Source organism: Clarias gariepinus, chromosome 2, assembly GCF_024256425.1.
Source record: "Clarias gariepinus isolate MV-2021 ecotype Netherlands chromosome 2, CGAR_prim_01v2, whole genome shotgun sequence".
NCBI classification, from domain to species: Eukaryota; Metazoa; Chordata; class Actinopteri; order Siluriformes; family Clariidae; genus Clarias; species Clarias gariepinus.
Genome location: NC_071101.1, coordinates 40,021,618 through 40,044,000, shown reverse-complemented (window position 1 = coordinate 40,044,000; position 22,383 = coordinate 40,021,618). Strand labels below are relative to the sequence as shown.

At 39.6% G+C, this 22,383-nt stretch overlaps 1 protein-coding gene across 3 annotated transcripts in view; it reads left to right on the top strand.

Annotated features, from left to right (window-relative positions):
* myo6a (myosin VIa) overlaps positions 1-22,383 on the top strand; it is a 98,833-nt gene that overhangs the window by 42,302 nt on the left and 34,148 nt on the right. For all 3 annotated transcript variants that reach the window (XM_053478125.1, XM_053478115.1, XM_053478133.1), the window contains exons 12-18: positions 3,922-4,066; positions 11,275-11,432; positions 12,095-12,186; positions 15,962-16,034; positions 17,995-18,122; positions 18,313-18,408; positions 19,776-19,946. In XM_053478125.1, the coding sequence (XP_053334100.1) occupies positions 3,922-4,066; positions 11,275-11,432; positions 12,095-12,186; positions 15,962-16,034; positions 17,995-18,122; positions 18,313-18,408; positions 19,776-19,946 (863 nt within the window). The remainder of the gene's footprint in view (positions 1-3,921; positions 4,067-11,274; positions 11,433-12,094; positions 12,187-15,961; positions 16,035-17,994; positions 18,123-18,312; positions 18,409-19,775; positions 19,947-22,383) is intronic.

Here is a 22,383-nt window from a genome sequence, read left to right as displayed (position 1 = left end):
CTGTTGTCTTGAGATATAGTTCTCCAGGCTCCCTGAAGGACTTTTTTTTTTTTTTTGCTTATGAGTTTGGATACGTCTTCCTGCTGTGTTTGAAAGAGGAAGGATGACGACCCACTTTATAAGAGCTACGTAACGACAGATGCATGCTTTGTGTGTGTGCGTTTTCGTTTCCTACACCTCGCTGTGATCGATTAGTTTAATAACGCACACCCAGACGAGTCATGAAGAAACCAAACCCATCGTCGCTCTGCTCAGTCCTGATAATGCTGACACGACATGCAAAACTTTCATTTTCGAACCTCGTTTTTTTGCATCTCGGCCCCAGGTTAGCGTGCTTTACAGTATGATTGTCCGCATCTCTATAATATTTAAATAATCACAAAATCTAAATAATAAATAGCCAAACAGGAAAGCTTTGGACCAAAAAAAAAAAAACCTTTGAAGCCTTTGCCAGCATTGAGGTTTAAGTTTGACTGTAATAGCGTAATGTCCTTGGAGACGAGATGGGTGTGATTTCCTTGACTTTGCAGCTCTGGTAAGAAAAGTGATAGGAGGTCTGCTGCCGCATCCATTCATCCTTTTTCCACCCTTCTGCTTATGATACCCTCAGGAAACATAAGACACTTCTTTGGCGTTTATTACCATTGATCTTGGTCACTGGTTTAGAGGGCTTAGTGATTTTTTTTTTTCTTTCAATGACCCACATTTAATAACCTGTGATTAGCCATTTGAGGAGAGAACACTGAAGTTTAACAAAACTGTGTCCTCTGGACATTACTCAGTGGGTACAGAATATCCATTTTATCGCCCCTTACAAGCCTTGATTTTTGTATTTCCTTCCTTCAATCAAACTTTGCTTAATTGGAATCTGATCAGGCAAAGTTTACATTATGGTATTTGCCAGACACCCTTATCCAGAGCGACTACATTTTTATCTCTTTGCACATCTGTGCCAGTGAGGGTTAAGGGTCTTGCTCAAGGGCCCAACAGTGGCAATTTGGTGGTGCTGTGGTTTGAACCTGGGACATTCAGAACCGTAGTGTCCAATAGTGTCCAATGCCTTAACCACTAGGTTACCCCTTACCCTGAGTTATAAGTGCTGTTGAAACTGACAAAGGGTTTTTTTTTTGTTGTGCTTTGTAAGAGGTGCAGACTAAAACTACTGACACATGTTTACGATACATGACTGTAAAGTTTGTATAGTCTACTGTGGACTTTAATTCTAACTAGGGCAGTCAAATTGAATGCAAATGAGAATTTGCCTAACATTAGATCCCCCGATGTCGGTAACCATGGTAATGTTTTTTTATGGGCGGAACCTGGCAAAATAATAGTTTCCTGAACATATTCGGTAATGCTGACGAGTCAGTTTGGTTGGCTTGTATTGTAACAATGTTTGAAGCAAATACAAGTATGTCACTGACTAAGCTGCTGCAAGAGTCAGTAGAAAAAGTTTACATTAACCAGTGAGACTGGATTTGTTGACCCGTACAGCTCATTTAATTTACTTAAATAATCTATGTGAAAAAGTACATTTTCAGTTAGGATCATATAACGTTATTTTTCATAATACCTAATGCTTTTTATCTCCTGATCCATGCTTTGATTTTTGTACATATGCATACATATTGATATTTTCATCAGAATAAAAGTAAAATAAAATAATTTTATGCCCTTTCATGTAGTGTCTGTAACTTTTTTAAATTAAAATCTTTCAATTATCTTAACTGCCATTCAAATGAAACTGGCCATAAACCATGAAAAACCATAAACCTGAAAAGTGTATTGTTCTGAAATGCTAAATTCTTAAAATATTGCAACATGAATCTGACATGGTTACGGACACTACAGATTTTTTGTTTTTTAAGCTTTTACCAAAAAAACATCTCTAATGCAAAGCACTGAAGTCGCCTTGAAATTTTAATGGTATATTGCTTAACAATAACTTAAAGGCAGATTACAAAAAGCAATTTGAAATAAATAATCTATAATTTTTTATATTTTATGGCCACATCATATAAGGGTGCATCCAATTTGGAGCATTTAAACAAAACCACTGTTGTGAGTAATTTGGGGGGAAATTGTTAATTTTAAAGGGAATGCTTTAAATTAAGCAACAATTTTATCAGATCATATGCTACAAGCAGCATACACCAATTTTATTATCAGTACTCATAAAGAAATAGGGATAATTTGCATTTTAAATGATTATTCTTTCAAGCAAGACTGTGTAACACTGAAAAATGGCAACATATAAAATCCTCTTTCCAAAACGTCTAAAGTTAGCAGCTTAAAATTTTAAGGAAGGCAAAATCGTCACTTCCATGTTGCATAAACTCATGGCACACATAGTTTGGTATAAAGTGTCTATAAAGCCAGTTAAATTTAATAGAAAGAGATTACTAAGTAAAGGAGATGTTTTACTTTCCTCTGTGGTTTTTTTCACCAGTCTATAAGAAGCCCAAGGCATTGAAAGCTAATAAGGAATTCCTCACTCAACATTCTCAGAGTGGACCATCTATAAATTCATTAGCAATCCCATCAGGCAGGTCAACGGTCCAGTGGCTTTGCCCATTTTCCTCATAAATTGGTTGACCAGATAAAAGAAGCTAATGTAATGTAATCTAACCTAATATAATAACACATGGGAAGCTATTTAGGTAAGTGCATTAATACTGACAAAGAGAAATGAAGGAGTATATGAAATCCCAGGCAGCCAGGCAATATACTCTTACAGATGGAAGCCTACATGTACATACAGTACCAAATGAAAATGTTTGTTTTGTGGCAGTCAATAGTGAGCACTGTTTTCATTCCCCTGGATGTTGCTTAAGAGGAGAAAAATGCCGATAGCTACGACATCAGCAGAATTTTTTCCCCCTGCCCTTCAATAAAAACAGCTGCTGACTCAATCGACATCTAGAATGATTGACAGTTGTGCTAATGCCAAACTGTTGTTCAGTGCCAAACTATGGACAAAATTTTGCATTGTGAAATAAAATCAGTGCATGTTTGTCCAGTTAACATCAGGTAACCTTATTTCATTAGGATGCCCCAAATACTCCTGTATGAAAAAGTGGGAGCCTGTTTGTGTGCATCTAAAAAATTTAATACTGTGAAAACATTCTTTTTCTTTTCTAATTTAATTTACCAAGTAAAGCTGTCATATATTCAAATCTCATGTAAAGTGAAATATTTCAAATGTCAAAACTTATTTTTGTTTTAATGTTGTTTGGTGTTTTTCCTCTTCCTCTTGACAATACCAAGAAGTTCTGTTTTATTAACTGATAATGCTTTGATTTAAAATTTTTTACTTTGCGCCAAAATTCATGTCATGTTAAAATTCCTGATATGAGGCAAATCACAAAACAGTCATGCACATCAGGAAGTGCTACAGTGCTAATTAGCTGATTTAACTTATGTTGGGGGTAGAAGAAAATCCAGGAACAGGGTTGGGAAGCTGGGTAGAAGAAAGGACAGATGGATCTAAGTGCGGGAATAAAACAAGTTGTGATTGCTGCTAAAAATGAGATAGACATTGTAATACGAGAGGACCTAGCATAGATCCTTGAGGTATACCAGTCATAAGGTAAAGTGATATGACTTATACGAGTTTTTGCATCTAGCTTTTAGTCTGTCTCTTTTTGCATCTAGCTTTTAGGCTGTCTCTGTAGAAGGCATGTAAGTTTGGGCTACAGGACATGTATGTGGTTGATATATCTATATATATCAACCATTCTCCTTTCAGGTTGCATAATGTGAATGGCGCTACTGTGTTTGTTCATCTCTCTTTATCTTCTTGTTTGTCGTAGTGTTCTCTGTATGTGTATATTCTAGCTTATATAAAGAACTAGTTCCAGTATTACTTTATATTTGATCTTTAAAACATGCTGTGTGTGTGTGTGTGTTTGTGTTTCCCAGGAGGCTGTAATTTAAAGAAACAGTCAAGTACAGCTCTGGAGTACTGTGCCGAGCTGCTGGGTTTGGACGAAGAAGACCTCCGAGTCAGTCTCACCACTAGAGTCATGCTCACAACAGCAGGAGGCGCTAAAGACACTTCTATCAAGTGAGACTATGTCACATCTCTCTCTTTCTCCTTCTCCCTGTCACTCATACAAAGCAGACACAGCTCTGTTCTTCTGTTAAATGTTTGCACATGTTTGTCATGGAAATGCCTATTGCATTCTGACAATTTACGATGATGGAACTGCCGTAGGTCCATTGTTAAAATCTTAAGAATTTTAGAGGCTAATCTTAGACCTAGTGAACTAGGTTTTTTGTTAAGACAATTAGAAGTCGCTGTGGATAAGTGCTAGAATTTGAAATGCTGTAAATCCTGTTTTTCGCTACTTTAATGTTAATGGACATAATTCCAGTAGTTTCCTGTCCAGAACATTAAACGTAGCTTATATTGTCAGAAAGAAATGTCGAGGTACAAGAGGCTTTGTTGTAATAACAGTATCTCTTCATGTCCTGCTCATGACAACATCTCCTTTTTGACTCCTTTCCAGTTGTTTTCCTCCGTCCTTCCTTCCTTCCTTCCTTAAAACAAATTTCCTTTTTCAACAGCTGCAGTTATCATGCTGTGGATTTTTTCCCCCCACCGTTCCACTTCTAAGTTATATACAACCCGCTGTGAACATACAAGAATCACTGAATGGCGTTTGTCCGTGCGGCTGCCGTTTCTAGACGCCTGGCCCATAAAACTCATATCCGTGTGCTCGTTGACCTTTTTGCGAATGCTGCACCGGGTGATAAGACAGGAAGACAGGAACGGATGACAGAGCTGGGAGAAAGCTCCCCCACCCCCCCACGACACACACACACACACACACACACACACACACTGTTATTGGTCTGTTTTGGTGTGTGGTCTGTGTTTCTGTTACAGTCAGATGGCTTCACTGGGATAGATTTTGGTTTTCAGTCGCTGAGGAATTGGAAGGGACCAGACACAAAATTGTGACTCTTTCTTTCATGCTCTCTTTCACTCTCTCTCTTTCAGGTCTGCAGGACTTTTAAAGTAATAAAGCTAAACATTACATGCTGTTAGAGAGGGAAAAAAAATCAATAACTATTATTTGTGGTGTCAGAGAGTTTTATATCTTCATACCAATACAATAATTTATGTTAGATTTATTAAACAATGATATTTCTGTAATGTATTTAGTGTTATACAATATGTCGTTCTGTCAAAATAGAAGCTTGTCAATCACAGGGCTCTCCAGCGACACCTACTCCTAAAACATACTGTACAATATATCCATCCATCCATCCATCCATCCATCTAGGAACCTCTGTGGTCCAACTAGGGACCATGGAGGCCAAGGTTGACCATTCACACATACGTGCACATACTATAGGGCAATTTGGGACCGTCAATTAGGCTAATCTGCATGTTTTTGGACTGTGGGAGGAAACCCATCAAGCACGGGGAGAACATGCAAACTCCACACATACACGGACATGAGGCAGGAAATTAAACTCGGACACTGGAGGTGCAAGGCGACTGTGCTAAGCCACCATGCTGCCATTGCTATAAATGGTCATTGTCTCATTGTATATGCCGCTTTATCCTGTGTGTTGGGACACGGGGGGTCAGGAGCCTTTCCCAGGAGACTTACTGCATACTGTAGGGGCAAGACTTGTACGTGAAAATGATTCCTCATGCTCCCAAAACCACTCTTCCGGGAATATGGTCGTACTGTCATGGAAGTAAAGCTCCACAGATGTACCAACTTGGTCGTTCAGTACATTCAGCTGACTTCATTCTTCATTGTGCATTGCTGTGCCTAAAAGCAACCCCAGACCAAAACACTGCCTCCAGAGGCTTGTATGGTGGGTTTTCTACACAATCGCTTCATGCCCTTCCCTTCTTACCTTGATGCGCACAACGCTCTAAAACAGGACAGTTGTCCAATCTTTATAGTCCCTAGCAAACTTGTTTTCTTGATTTATATTTTTTTACTGTGTGGTTCCTATTTGGGGTGATGAGGTCAGGGGCATCTGAGAAGTTATAAGCTTTGTGACTTACCAAGGGCAGAGACCCGGTTAAATAAGTTTCGCACTATTACGTTCGGTTCATGTGCTACGGTATACACATCTCAGATAGAAAACGAGTGATCATATTTGTAGCAGCATCTTTGACAAGACATTTCACTTTTTCTTTCACTCACCTTTTCCCCATTGGATTTGTTGTGACCCAAGCCATATTTTCTGCAGTGTGACTGTCAGGAAAACGTTCTGCTCCGAGCCAAATTGTGCCCAGCTTGTCATTTTCATCAATAAAAAGCCGGGTTACTGGGAGGTAAGCCTCTGTATTTGTTCATGGTCACAAATCAGATGTGAGGCGGACAGCCACTGTATTTTTTGCCTTGGCTTTTTGGTGTTTCACATCCACCATGGGTTAAATGACTCATGATGAGGAATGAGGTTATGGCTTGTTTTTAAAGCATTACAGTGAACTCGTACAGTAACATACAGTATAGGTGGGATCCAGCACATGCACGATCGTCCTAAATTCTGGTATCATTTGCTGCTTGCAGTCTATTGGACATGCATGGCATATTTTAGTAACGCACAATAATGTGACTCTGGTAATGCAATTTCAGTCAACAATGGTAATTACTCGAGCTTGTCTCCGGATTGTTGGCAGACTCACGGAGAGCACGATAACACCTCGGTCTTGATGATGTATTCTTGCTGTACAATGACTCCATCTGGCACAGCAAACATTTTACTTTAATTCCATGCATATGCAATATGAATATGAATGCAAATCATATGTATCATGGTTGTTGTAAGCATGCAAAGTGACAACCATGAAATGACTATTAAGATATCCGAAGCTTAATTGGAAAAAAATTATATTCAAAAATATTCCAACTAAAGAGCATATTTAGTTTTTTTCTCTCAGGCTGCATTTGGGGAAAATATCTAATTAAAACATCAAACAAGACCAACACAAAAGTTGTTATTAATGTACTAAATATTATTTTATACAACTATTCCTAAGAACACTTGCATATGCTTTATAGCTGGGTGATGTAATTAATTATAGAGGTTATTGGTGTCTTTTGTTCTAAAAATATACAATACCTTTTTGAAGTACAAAATGTCCTGTCTCCTGAATTTTTGGCTTAAGATCTGAAATTTTTTAAAATAATTTTTTGCATACGAACGACCGAGCAGAGCTAAACAGAACGCCGGCTAAGTTTAGCATGCAGAGTTTTTTTGTTTTCTTTTTGCATTTTGTATAAGATTTAGTATATGCATAGCACTATTGGTCCCAAGAACATCAAGAAATACTTTTTAAAAGCAGCTTATGCTAAGAGGAATCTGAAATTAAGGTTAAATGAGGTTTAAAGTCTATTTATTTCATATTGTACTTTTACATGTCTTTTCTAAAATTTTTTATTATTTTTATATGCAAAAATATGATTATAGATTTGGAAATGGATAATAATGGTAAAATATTTTTGGGTGGCTGGAACGGATTATCTGCATTTACATTATTTCCTACGGACATACGGGACATGGGTAAAAAAAAAATTTACGTTGGAGGAAAAAAAAAATTCTGCCTTGGAAAAAAATGCAAGGCAAAAAAAGAAATGCGAGGCAAAAAAAATCACTTTTCTTCTTTCAGCTTTATGGGCGCTTGGTGTAATACCACCACCTACTGGACTGGAGTATGCATGTAAAAGACTATCGCTTTGCATGAGACATGCCATTTAAACAACCAACAGCACAGGAGATAATTATACATTTTTTTTAGTACATGTACTTGTTGCAGTTCTAGAACATTTTTTTTTATTAAACCCCCTTTGATAATTTAACAATTGCTTAGAAAACCAATATACCAACAACAATATATAAAGTACTAGTGTTCTATAATTTTTTCCTACCCTGTCAGGATTTTCGACCCATACAATTTGTAGCTATACACAGCGGTCTGTGCTACTTTACCATCATTCCCATACTTGTAGTTTTAAATGATCGTTGCACGAAGTAATGTAGTACAGTTTTAAAAGGTAGAATTGTTTGGCATACTGGAAGGATTTTTTTTGGAGGAATTTTTAGCATTATCTAATTATATACATTATATACAGTAATTAGACACAAAGGGACAGAGAGAGCATATTTTTTAAATCGACAATTTTCAAAGGCTTGGTTTTAGGTTGTAACTAAGTACATTCACATTCTAATGTGTCAGTCTGGATTGTGTTAGATCGTCTTGTGCCTGGAATGCTCTTTAAACATCAGTTAATCAACGTCACTCAGGTATTCAAGAGTCTCTAATGGTGAGAAAACGAGGGGAAAAAGGTAGTGCTGCTTAGTACCGCTAGCTTTTCAGGCGTTTTTCTTACTTTTACAGACTTGTCACAAATGTCCCCTTCCTATTTGTTTTCCTGCTCGGATTCTCTGGTTAGTTTCTCTGGATGATATTACTTTCTTTTCCGCGTAAATTTCCAAATGTCAGCAGACAAATGCAGACTGTTTCGTCTCGTACAGTCCTAAACTCACTCCAAGCCATTTGCACATTTAAGGAGTTCCTGGGAGGCCAACGTTTCAGACATGAAACAGGCAGTCTGATCAAGGCCTCCAAGTTCAGTGACCTCTCAGTATGTGATTCTGGACACACCAATTGCTTTGTAAAAACCACCAGATGGTAATTCTTAATAGAAATTCGAAGTTAATGACGACATTGTCGTGTGCTTTTGTTTTCGGATGTACTACGGCTAAAGCCTCTTGTTGCTTCAGTTCCTGTTTGGAGACATGTCTTGTTTTTAAACGCATGGAAGAAAACAAAAGGTTTTTAGACTGATCCTCATCTCGTCTTGCTGAATCACGTCTCTTTGTTATTATCAGTCCTCCCACCTGGGGCTTGGCTTTTTTGCCTGTATTTCTTCCCTAGTCAAGGTTTTATCTCTTCATTTATTGTGGTGAAGTGTGTGTGCATGTGTGTGCATGTGTGTGCATGTGTGTGCATGTGTGTGCATGTGTGTGCATGCGTGTGCATGTGCGTGCATGCGTGTGCATGCGTGTGCATGCGCGTGCATGCGTGTGCATGTGTGTGCATGCGTGTGCATGTGCACGTATACATGTTAAAAAGCCAGTGTACAAATTATTTTTAATCGATTATGAAATGTATCTTTTTCTGATCGATTCAAATAATTCGTTTTTAATTCCGAACTGCTGCAGACTTTTTAAACTTTAAAATATTAAATTCTTAAACATTGATGAATCCCTTAAAATAAGGGATATGATATATAAATTAGACCACAGTCAATGCGAGGCTTTTTAGCCTCCTTTTGCATTAGAATATATTACAATACCGCCATCTACTGGACTGGAGAAGTTTGTTAGTAACAAAAGCGCTTTTGTTCGAGACTTAACATTCAAAAAAATCAAACAACAACAGATCAGTTCATTAGTTTTTGATTTGTAAAAAAAAATTAACTGCTTGAAATAAACAAGACAATAAACATTAGTTCAAACTGAATTGAATGGACAGTCTAGTCCCCGCCTACCTCAAAGCGCTAAAATGTATTTATATACCTAACGTGTATACGTCTGGGAAATGTGATGTCTGACATTATGAAGAGACGGTTTGTAAATGACAAATAAAATAAGACTAATATTATGATAAATGAGACCCAGTTTTGGTTCAGTTTAACCGTTGTTTTTGAGCAGCGTATTAAAAATAGCACCTGATTCAGCGGATCCCATTATTTGACTTTTTATTTATGAATCAGGAATTTAAAAAACCATCTTGTTGATTGACATAAAGTATAACACGTGCGTACCCCTGCACAACCTTTGCCTGAATACCGATCTGGGCTTTTTTCCGTACGTAATGTAGAAGAGGAAATTCTGAGCATAGCCACGTGCGAGTGAGGGCAGGGACACACGGTAAAAGGAAACGTGAGCGCATGCTTATCCATGAGCTTTTTACATCTAGACAGTCATTTTAACTGTGGACGATCTCTCTCTCTCTCTCTCTCTCTCTCTCTCTTTCTCTCTCTCATCCCTTTTGCAGTTTATATCTTGCAACCTGAAGTTCTACTTCATAATACACCTCCTTCCCTATTTCCTCTTTCTCCCCTTTGCCCTGTAAAGGCTTTCAGGATTGTGAATAAAACATGAAAGGTTGAAGGAGCCAACAGCTTCGAGAATGGAGTGTGTGTGTGTGTGTGTGTGTGTGTGTATCTGGAACGTATGGAATTTATAACAAGTACAGTTTTCTTTGAGATGTAAAAGGTTTCCTTCACACAGTTCTGTCTTTTTGCCCCAAAGTGGAACGTCTTATACGCTGCTGGAAGTTTTTAAAGACGGGGAAAGTCAACTTAAAGAAAAGAGGGAAAAAAAAGCAGCCAGAGCGGTAAAGACAGGGACTTGTTGTATTGTATGGGCTATTTCGGTAATGTTAATAACTATTAATAAATAACTCTTTTAGATTATATAAGTTACTCGCACTGTATTTTTGACTTCAATTCATTATGACTTTAATACCTTTGGTCTGTTAGCCCATTTGAGATAACCTTAAACATTAGGCCTTAAGATTGTCTGTAGGATCTCATGTCTCATGGCGTCCTTTATTTGTCTTTTAATAACCCACTAGCTAGTCATTATGGGCCGCAATCTGCTCACACGACCTTGAAGACCTTGGAGAGAGATTTTTATACGCTCCTGGGAAGTTCTCCATTCTTTCCATTTTCCACATAGACCCTTAGGAGTTCCGTCAGGGTGACTTTGGGGTTCTCAGTGATCTGAAACCCCTCCCTCAGTTTTGTTTTGGCTTTAGCTCTTGGGAAAGTCGCATTTGACTTTCGTCCGTTTAGGAATGATGGTGTTCTTCAGGATCACCAATCAGCGCAAGCATGATGTACCTCGCTTCTTATTGCACAAGGTGTATGGAATAACACACTCGGTAGAGTGTGTCAGACTAAACGCTTACCTCTCAGGAACTGTGGAAATGGCTTGGAGTGAGGTCAGGCTTGGAGTGACTCTCTTGCCGACAAGTTATCCATTGATTTTCAAGGACCAGATGTTTTCACTTGCTGAACGTTAACAGGAACAGGGATGTACTCCTGTGAAACGTTTGTACCATTCAAATTTTTTTTACTACAGCTGAGAGTCTCATCGCCGTATTATGCTTAAAGCCTCCTGTAAATGTTGATCAGTTTTGCACCTCACTTCCCCAAAAATGTCATCACGAAAAAAAAGTCCAGATTTGACTCGAACGCCACTTATATTTTTCTGTCTCGCCCTCAGGGTTCCTCTAAAAGTGGAGCAGGCCAATAACGCTCGTGACGCTTTGGCGAAAGCAGTTTACAGCCGTCTCTTCGATCATGTTGTCACCCGAGTCAATCAGTGCTTCCCCTTCGACTCCTCTGCTAATTTCATCGGCGTGCTGGACATCGCCGGTTTCGGTGAGTATGTGTGTGTGTGTGTGTGTGTGTGTGTGTGAACCTCAGGCAATGTGATATAAAACTATAAGGTTAAACCAGAGATATTGAATGTGATTTTAAAGTAATATCCTGCTGAGAACCAAATGTTCCCACAAGAACAGGAGTGTCTCATAGTGCTGACGTTGTGGGGACTTTTTTTGGTCCCCACAAGAAAAAACTGCTTAGCTTAACGTAAGTGTTAGATTTATTTGTAGGCATTGTATTAATTACCTGCGGTAATAATTATGTTGATGAAGGGATATTAAAACAAGTGTGTGTGTGTGGGTGTGTGTGTGTGTGTGTGTGTGTGGTCATTTCCTCACCATGACTCAACGTGAGGTAAAAAAAAAAAAAGTCTCGCAGTGTGTGACATACTTTACATTCATGAGACTCACACCAAGCCTGAAACGCTTCTCCCCTCCCTTTCTCTTTCATTCTTGATTTCTCATTCTTCTTTTATCTCTTGTCCTTTCTCTCTGTTCTCTCTCTGTTCTCTGACCCCTTGCCAATTCGTTTGTCATTTCTTTTCTCACTTTATGCCACTCTCTCCTTCTCATTTCTCACCCGTGTTACTCTCTCTCTCTCTCTGTTTCTCTCTCTCCCGCTCTCTGTTTCGTTTTTCTCCCTCTCATTGTTTTCCTTAGAATATTTCGAGCACAACAGTTTTGAGCAGTTCTGCATCAACTACTGTAATGAGAAGCTGCAGCAGTTCTTCAATGAGCGCATCCTCAAAGAGGTAAGTGGACAGCACAATTCCTCCCTTCCTTCCCTCCATCCTTTATCTCTCTCTCCCGGCAGTGGAGAGTTTGGGCTCAGTCCCCTAAAAGAGCTGACCAGAATGAATTTTTCCCCCTAATACAGGTAGTCCCCGACTTACAAACGAGTTCCGTGCATTCGTAAGTCAGATTTGTTCTTAAGTCTGACAAAGTGAGTCTTGTACGTCTTTGAAACGAATATACAATGTAAAGCATACCAATCCGCTTGACTAAATCTGGAATCTGTCCCCTTTCTCCACACTGCCATAATGTGGCCAGAAAACGTAACTGTGCCTAAGAAAATTAATTAAATGACATTTTCTATCATTATGCTCTCGGACTGATTTATTGAAACCGGCAGACACATTGCATTTCTTACGCACATACAATATACCGGAGTTTAGACATTTTATACATTCACTTACACACTGAAAATATTGTATATAATTGTAAATATTGGTATCTGGTGCTCTGCAGTGTCTATTTTTTGCGATTTGTTTGCATTTTTCGAAATGCTCATAGAACGTTCGTTTTTGCGGAAATTTGTAAATCAAATGTTTAGGTCGGGGACTACCTCGTTACATAAAAAAAAACGGGAACTATAACTCAGTGCGGGTGCATGATGATGGAAAATAGCTGTCCTGTAAAACTGTCCTGATGGTGAATAATCCTAATTTCCTAAAATCCTCAACCAAAAAATTCACAGTCCAATACAGTGGAAAACAGCTCTGAGACAGAATGGCGTCTGGGATTCCGCTTTAACAATGTGTAAAATTGTTAGATTTGTAGATTTTAGGCACTTGTTCCATTTTTTTTCTGCAAGGTTTTAAAGGTATTTGATTATTATTATTAATCATCTGATCCTAGATCAGTTCTTTTCAAGCTGTGTTCGTACCCAAACCATCCATCCATCCCATGCATCGTTCCATCCTTAATTTACCCTACTGTTCAAAAGTTTGGGGTCACTTTCTAACTCCATGATCGTTCCTGATTTTTATTTCTTTCTACATTGTAAAGGAACGATGACGGCGTCCAAAAAATGCATTAATCTCCTTTGAACAGTTAATGGTGAGATGTATCTGCTACTTCTGCTCTGTAAAGACTTTATAATGCCTCTAATCTGAGGTGCTGTTAATTGGTCATTTTTCAGGCTGATAACTCTAAATGAACTTCTGGTCTGCGGCAGAGGTAGGTTTTGGTCTCGTCCTCCTGGGATGGTCTTCATAAGAGCCAGTTTCATTATGGTGCTTGACGGATTTTGCCAATGCACTTGACAATACTGTTCTTGCAAGAACTATTACAGAAAGGCTGACCTCTGTGTCTTAAAATAACAACTAACTGTTGTTTTTCTTGTTGTTACATAATTATCTAATTCCATATGTGTTATTTTATAGTTTTGAAATCCCCAGTATTGTTGTAGAATGTAGAAAATAAATCAATAAACAAAAACAAAGAAATTTGCAAGTGACCCCAAACTTTTGAACTGTAGTGTAGTTCTGCTGGATTCCCACCTCCCAGTAAGCTTCGCACGAGGTCACAAGGTCACTCTGTACCGCATACATGTGATCTCACAAGGCATCACAATTGATCTAGTGTTTCTGTGATTGACAGTTAGAGAGTAGAATAGTGTGAGAGAGAGGATTTGCCATCCCTCTCACATACTGTAGCGAGCACAGATATTTCTGCTGTCTGTAACTCCTGGTTACGGATGGATTCCAGTGGCATTGCCACACTTTGCCCGATCTTACGATCTCAAGATAATAGACTGAATCCTCCCTAAACTTGGAAGCACACTAATGTAATTTTCAAACAGTATGACTGATTGATGATTCACATGGCAGGGAGCGTGAAACGTCACATCGAGACGTCAAATTAAGACAGCATCACTCACGTGCTCCTGTCAGCGGGACATGACAGACTCGGTGCTCAGTAACAAAAAACAACATTGGACTGAAATAAGACACTTTTTTAAACAACTTGACCTGGATTATATGACAGTTTCCATATGTACAGTATATCGTGTCATTCTATAGATAGAAAGTAGCTGATCCTGGATCAGTGTTTCGACAGGGTCGTGAACAGAACAAGGAGAACAAGGCTGATCTGAGATCAGTTCTTCCAGTACAGTGAGATCTATTTTTTGTAGTTTGTAGTCATGAAGCAGCTGATCCTGGATCTGATTACCGGTGGCGTTCAAGTTAAACCAGGACTTGTGATGACATTTCCGGTGAATAAAGACGTAAAAACGATTGACATTTCAGGAGACTTCAAGCACAGTATGGTGATGAGACACTTGGAACCTTTGAACCGTGCAAACCTTTTAAAGAAGGCTGTGAGTGACGATCTCAGGCCGAGGCGACTTAGAGCCCACTGCAGTCGTTTCTGTGAACATGCAGCAGGTGAAACGTCTGATCTTTGAAAATTGACTGATAACTTGTTGCCAACTCGGAAGAGACGCATCTGTCTGTGTGAACTGTACACACAATCAATCATCAGCACTACTTACACATTACAGGAACTCGGCTGGAAATTATTGCCACATCCCTCATACGGTCCTGACCAGTGTTGGGTGTAATGGGTGTAAGTAAGTTAAAGTATTTGGATTACTTTTTTGATGTAACGAGTAATCTAACGCGTTAGGTCCAACATTTAAGTACTGTCATTTAGTAATTAAAAAAAAATGTAATCCGTTATTCAGAAAATTTATGTAATCCGTTAGCCAAACAGCAGTGATTCCGTTAGTGTGTGTGTGTGTGAAAGTCATCCTACAAGCCCCGCCCCCGATAACCCGCCCCCCACTGTTATCCTCGCTGTTATACCCCTATCTTACCTATGCGGTTTGACTCTCGGTGAGAAGCGGTGCTAGGCACTGTGAGCCGCCGCGAATGACCGCCCGATGTTCCGCAAAGTTCTGCAAGGTCCGCGAGGACCGACGTGTGAAAAGATGGAAACGTTATCACAGCACCAAAACTCGCGGAGAATTATGATGAACCGTACTTACAGCCACCGCGTGAAACCGCGTAGGTGAGATTAGGGGTATTAGTACTTACCAGATTATGGTCATGACATTACTAGTTATTTCTACATGTTTGGGCCATTAGAGGAGTTCCTCGGGGTCCAGTGTTTCAGACGTGAAGCAGGCAGTCTGATCATGGCCTTGATGTCCAGTACTGAGAAAACGTTCTACCTTGATGGTGTTCAAGCACTAGTGAAACACTGGGATTAGTGCATTAGTGTAGCAGGGGATTATATAGATGAATAACGGGAGTTTGTACTCTCTTAACTGTATTTTGAATTAAACGCCCCAATTAGACTCGAACGTCCCTTGTATATACGGATAATCAGTTTTTAGTCTCGGTAGATTATTTAATCTGATTATAAGGACGCAAAATGTGCACTTTTATGCAGTTTGATGAATAGCATGTTGGCAGGAAGCGGCTGAGAGGAAAATCGCATGTCGTCAAATTTTGTCATCTTCGAGGCTGTCCATGATCGAGGTGCCTTTCTTCATTTATTTATTTTCTCAAGAATCAGTGCTGCTATTGTACGCGGCAGTCTTGCAGCCCTTGCATCCCGTGTGTGTATTGAAAAAGCAGAATATTAAACATCTAATCTGGTGTTTTTCTACAGCTCGACAAAATACCTAGAGCATAAAAGCACTGACCTTTTAACTTTTCCGTAGAAAAAATAAATCTGTATATATTATTATGCTTTTAAAGCACTCGCTGATGTGTGGTTAATCTGTTCGCGTTCCAGGAGCAGGAGCTGTATCAGAAAGAGGGCCTGGGAGTGAACGAGGTGAAATACGTCGACAATCAGGACTGCATAGGTGTGTACTGTATCTTTGGCACACACACACACACACACACACACACCTGCTTAATATTTGGTTATAATTAATTCTATTGCTTATGCATATGTTTAGTTTTGAGGAATTTCTTTAACCTACATACAAGTAGAAAAACCACCATATACTTTGCGCTGCTGATTTCGCCGCACGGTGCTGTAGGTGGTGTCTAAACCCCCCGAAGTGCCGTTATCAGTATTACTCTCAGACACATAAATAAATGCTTAGCAAAGAACACACAAATAAATGCTACACACGCTGCACTCGGGGGAATATCGCATTACATATTAACGATATATTAATATTGATGTGTCTGGGTTCGAAATAAAGCGAGTAAAAGGGCGGAGGAGAGAAAATGAATCAGGCATAAAGGCTGTCTAGGAAACAGAAACAGTGTGTGATTTATTTGTCTGCCTGCCAAGACTCTGTCCTTTGCTTATTACTTTACTGGGGGTCAGTGTGAGCACTGCGCTGATTCCCAGTACATATATGCGGTGTACTGTACTGTATAATGTATGTCTACATGCCAATTCATTTCAAAGGCTGTCTGATCACCTGTCTGTCTCTCGTAGACAAGTTTGTGAAAGATGCCAGGGTCAGACCTGCCTGGGGTCGTGAGTTCAGATTAGTGGTGGAGTAATGGTGTGGGGAATTTTTTTTTCTTCGATCCCTAGTACCAGTCTGTCCTCCTCCATCCGTCATCCTGTATGCACCTAGTGAACCCTTTTAAGTCTTACTGGATTATACTATATGTTGTTGTTCTGTACACTGTTGTTCAGGCAGTAGCTAATCCTAGATCAGTGTTTAGACGGGGTTATTGTTTAAATATGGAAGCAGCTGATCAGAGATCAGGTTTCTGAGTGCAAAGTGATCCATATGAATTCGGACACTGATCCTAGATCAGATTTTGTCAGAATAATCAGTTTAAGTGTCGATAGTTTAATACTTCTTTAGACAGCGTTTTCTCTGATTGTTTTTCTTTAATTTTTTTTTTGCCGTCCAGATTACTGACAGTTTAAGACAAAGAGGCATGTGATCTCGTAAGCTTTACTTCTTAACGAGGTTTATGACTGATTAAGCGTTTTATACGGTGGCCGTGAAGTGCAAAACAAATTAACAAAACTGAAAACAAAATAACAAACCCAAAACAAAATAACTGATTCAAAACCAAATTAACAAAACGGAAAACAAAATAACTAATATCTGACTGGCCGAGAAGTGCAATACAAATTAACAAAAAACGGAAAACAAATTAACAAATTCAAAACTAAATTAACAAATCCGAAAGCAAAATAACAAAACTAATAACAAAACCCAAAACTATTTTTTTTTGGAGAGGGGGAGTTTTGTTGTTTTGTTTTTAGTTTTGTTATTTTGTTTTCGGATTTGTTAATTTGGTTTTGAATTTGTTAATTTGTTTTCCGTTTTGTTAATTTGTATTGCACTTCTCGCGCCAGTCCGATACAAACCGGAAAAGGTAGGTATAGTTGGCGAATGAAAAACAAAACAACAAACCTATCTAAAAAATAGTTTTGGGTTTTGTTATTTGGTTATGAATTTGTTAATTTGTTTTCCGTTTTTGTTAATTTGGTTTTGAATTTGTTAATTTGTTTTGGGTTTTGTTTTTTTGTTTTCAGTTTTGTTAATTTGTTTTGCACTTCAGGGCCACCGTAGTTTTATAGTAGGACGACAAATCCAGCAGTTACACATAATAGTCAGCACGTTTCAAACGCTACACACGGCTGTGGTTATGTAGCGCAGAAACGTAGTGAAGTAGAAAGTACAGATATTATTGGTAGGATGTAGTGGAGTTACGGTAAAAATTGACAAGTTTATACCACACGCTTGTGTTTTTATTTGGATTCATACACATTTTCTCATACTCTCCTTTTGATCACCGCTGTTAAAAACGCTAGACAGATGAAATTGAATTGTTTTTCAGATCTGGTAGAGGCAAAGCTAGTGGGCATCTTGGACATTTTGGATGAAGAAAACCGTCTACCTCAGCCAAGCGATCAGCACTTTACCGAAATGGTCCACAGCAAGCACAAAAACCACTTCCGCTTATGTGTAAGTGATTCTCGTACACACACATTATACACGTACATTGGAAGTACAGTCAATACTGTTAATAGGACATTTTCAAATGGATTTTGACCACAGAAATGTCCTATAAACCATATATCCCAGCGCATGTCCGGTACAGGACGTCTACCCGAGTGCTGGGATTGAAGTCACTCAGCTCTCTTTGTGCTCACAGGTTCCCAGGAAGTCGAAGCTCACAGTGCACAGGAACGTGCGGGATGACGAAGGGTTCATTATCAGACATTTCGCCGGAGCAGTGTGTTATGAGACGGTACATGCGCACACACACACACACACACACACAACCACATCCACATACAACAAATCTTACCAAGGCCATTTTATTATATGAAAGTGATCTGTGATACATTGTGTCATTTAGAATGTATTTTTTAAACAGCGAAATAGTTACTTTTGAAATCTTCTTCTATTAAAAAAAACATTGTAACAAAAAATATATTTAAAAAAGTATTATTTGTATTTCTTTATTTTTAATAACTATTAGGCCGATTCCAGTATTAAACAGCAGTCACGGATATATATATATATATATATGCTCGCCGGCCACTTCATTAAGTACACCTTGGCTTCAGTACTGCCTTACTGCTTCATGGTATAAATCCACCAAGGAAACATTCCTTACAGATGTTGGCTCATATAAACATCACAGTCGCTGCAGGTTTGTCGGCTGCACATCCATGATCTGAACCTCCCGTTCCATCACATCCCAAAGGTGCTCTATTGGATTAAGATCTGGTGACGGTGAGGACAATGACCTCATTTTGAACCAATTTGAGATGATTTAACTGGCGTATACACATCCGTGTGCTCATAAAGGGATAGACGCAACAATACTCTGGACGGCTGCGGCTTTTAAAGCATGTCCAATTGGTACTAAGGGGCCCAAAGTGTGCCAGGGAAATCTCCCCCAGACCATTACACCACTGAACCGGTGATACAAGGCAGGATGGATCCATGCTTTCAAGTTGTTTACACCAAATTCTGACCCTAGGCAGCAGAAATCGGGATTCATCAGACCGGGGAACGTTTTTCCACTCGTTTACTCTACAAAATTCCTGTGTCGTATGTTCAGAGATGCTCTCCAGCAAACCTCAGTTGTAATAATGACTTGTTATTTGCCATTCTGTCAGCTCGAACCGTTCTGGCCATTTTCCTTTAACCTCTGGCATCAACAAGGCTTTTTAACTCTACACTGGATATGTTCCTTTTTTTTCAGACCATTTTCTGTAAACCCCAGAGATTCAGGGTTGTGTGTGAACATCCCAGTAGATCAAGAGTTTTTAGAAATACTCAGTCCGCCACTAAAAACCATGATACATTCAAAGTCACTTAACTAACTTTTCTTCCCCATTCTGATGCTCGGTTTGTACAATGCGTCCAGTTGCTGCCAGGCGATTGGCTGATTATTTGTTATTTGTGTTACCAGTGTTACAGGTGTACCTAGTGAAGTGACCGGTGAGTGTGTACTGTAGTTACACCATCAGTGCATGAGGTCACAACCCTAAGTCGTAGGATTCTGCTTTCACGTTCCTCCGTTCTTCTTTCCTGATTATAACCGGTTTGTAAGGGAATTCAGGGAAACCGCCGGACGTCAACTTTTCTTGCTTCGTCTCTCAGATAAAGTTCGTGGAGAAGAACAACGACGCCCTGCACATGTCCTTGGGGAGTCTCATTAGCGAGTCGAAGGATGCGTTTATACGCCAGCTCTTCGAGAACTCCAACAGCTCCAAAGACGTCAAGCAGAAAGCCGGCAAGCTCAGCTTCATCAGCGTGGGCAACAAATTCAAGGTTAGTTCATGAAAATAAAAATACCAATGGACAGACGGATGGGAATTCAACATGATTAAATTAGGGATGAATTCAGAGGAGTATATAAAAACGTTAATGTCCATGCAGAAATAGATATAAAGTTTGCAGGACAAAAGAAGGTATGAATGCAATGTGACTTACGGTACACATCGAACCTGACAGCCAAGTGAACGTTAATATTCCATTATGTGTGTGTGTGTGTGTGTGTGTGTGTGTGTGTGTGTGTTTCTCTGCCCTTTCTTCTTCTATCCGTCCTCCTGTCTTCTTTCTCCCACTCGCTCTACTTTTCCATTCCATGCCTCTCTTGGGATGTATGGTGCAAGAAAAGGTGGATAGACAGCGGCAAAGAACAAAAGCAGGAACGAGAGACCCAGCGAGAGAGGGAGGGACCGACAGAGACTTTGAAACAGAATTGGCCATTTCAGGCCAAATTTTATTTTATTTTATTTTTGTTTTTTTAAGTTGTATAAAACTTTTTTTTCTCCTCCATAAATTCGACTCTTCTTTTTTTTGGGATCCAAGATTTTCTCCCTAATTTAGACGTATCCAATTCCTCCCTGTGGAATGAATTGGACTACTACCACTCATTCGGAAGGGCCGGAGACTATCACGACTCCAGCTTGTTTGCGCGAGCTCACAGACGCCCCTGATTGGCTGTAGAGCCGTGATTAATGTGGGAGACCTAAGTACCTCTCATCCCTCCCCTCTGAGAGAGCTCGGCCAATCAGCTCTCTCCAGACCTCCGGCTGCGGGAGGTTACAGCTTCACCCGGGAATCGAACTCGCGATCTCCGGATGATAGGGCGAGCACTTTACCACTGCGCGACTCGGAGGCCCAAATTCGACACTTAATGTAAAACGCTTCCTTTTCGTCCTTACTTGTTGTAATAAAGGTTTCCCGCGTTTTTGAACTCACCAAGCAGTTTGGTTTCTCGTGCACGTTTAGGTTGTTAACGTCTTGTTGTGCTTATGATGCACAGAGCTGTTAGATTTAGCCTGTTTTTAAATCAGAGGTTCTGTACGAGCCTGACGTCGGTCAGATTTATTGCGCCATTCGGAACATCTGCTCGTTTGACCTTTTAACAGAGTACTCCGGCAGCGCCATAGATTTAAAAAAAAAACCCAGTTTATGCAACACCGACAGGGATAACGGATGAATACTAATGGATGTCCTGAGCACTGAACCGAGCGCTCCATCATACTGTATAGGAAGGCAGACCATTTATCTTTTGTCGGTGTTGTTGCCAGATTTACGTACGTAGCGTTTCGAGGACTGAAAAACAGTGAAAAAACTAAAGTTTGCTAGATTGATTAATATTTCTAAGAAGGGCGTTCAAGTCAAACCCGTACTTGTGATGAAATTTCTCACGAACGAAGGCATAAAACCAATTGACTTCAAGCACAGCATGGATGGACGGCTTCTTTATTATTATTCGTGTTTATTATTATTTGAAATACAAGTTTCAATCAAACCATTGTGCAGAATAACAGAGTGTTAACAATTTAAACTGTGTTTAAATCCTCTGTACGTGAATGTCTTTATTTTTATGAGAAATTTGAGCAAGTCCTGGTTTGACTTGAACAATTCTCCTGTATGTATATATATATATATATATATGCATGTCTGTCTGGGTTCCGGGACTGAATGAGTTTCTCTACAGCCAGAGGAAGACAGATGTGTCAGAATGACAGCTTCAGCAGACTATTTTACTGGAATTGGTGAAATATTAAGGAATCTCTGTCTCCCTTTTCCTGCTATCAAATTTTGACACCGGAGTGCTGAGCTTAGGGACCGGCGCTTTGTCAGACGATAAGTAAAACTCTTTTAGCCGTGACATATTATCCAGATCAGCGAAGGATCTCTTTGTCCTCCTGCACACAATAGTCCCGTCCTGTCTCACAGCCAGAACTAGAGAAAGAAAACGAGAGTAGAAAAAAAAAAAAAGAAGAAGAGAAATTCTGGACTCTTTCTTTTTTTTTTCTTTTTCCATCTTGTGTAGTCTCCTTGGATGCGGTATCCGTGGAGATGGCGGACTAAAAGCATTACTCTGTCAGGTATCCATGAGCGCCCCGGTCACATGCTCTGTGCATCTCTGCTAGGCTTCCTGCATGGTGTTAACCTGACGTGATACACCAAAGCTCCAGTTCTGCCTTCTTCTCACTTGCACTTTGTGTGTGTGTGTGTGTGTGTTTTGGTGTCTGGTCTTTCACATGTAATCTCTGTTGACATTTCTGTCTTTTTGGCTTAAAGCATCAAGACTTTGTTGCACTGTTTATTTGTTTCCATCCCTAACCCCTTTCCCGCTAGAAAAGTAAAATCCGAATGGCTTTAGGCTTGGAGAAGCGAAAGCGGAGCGCATTGGCGCGCGGCGTTGACTCGTACCTCGTTTTTGCTAATTCTCTTCTCCATCTTTGAT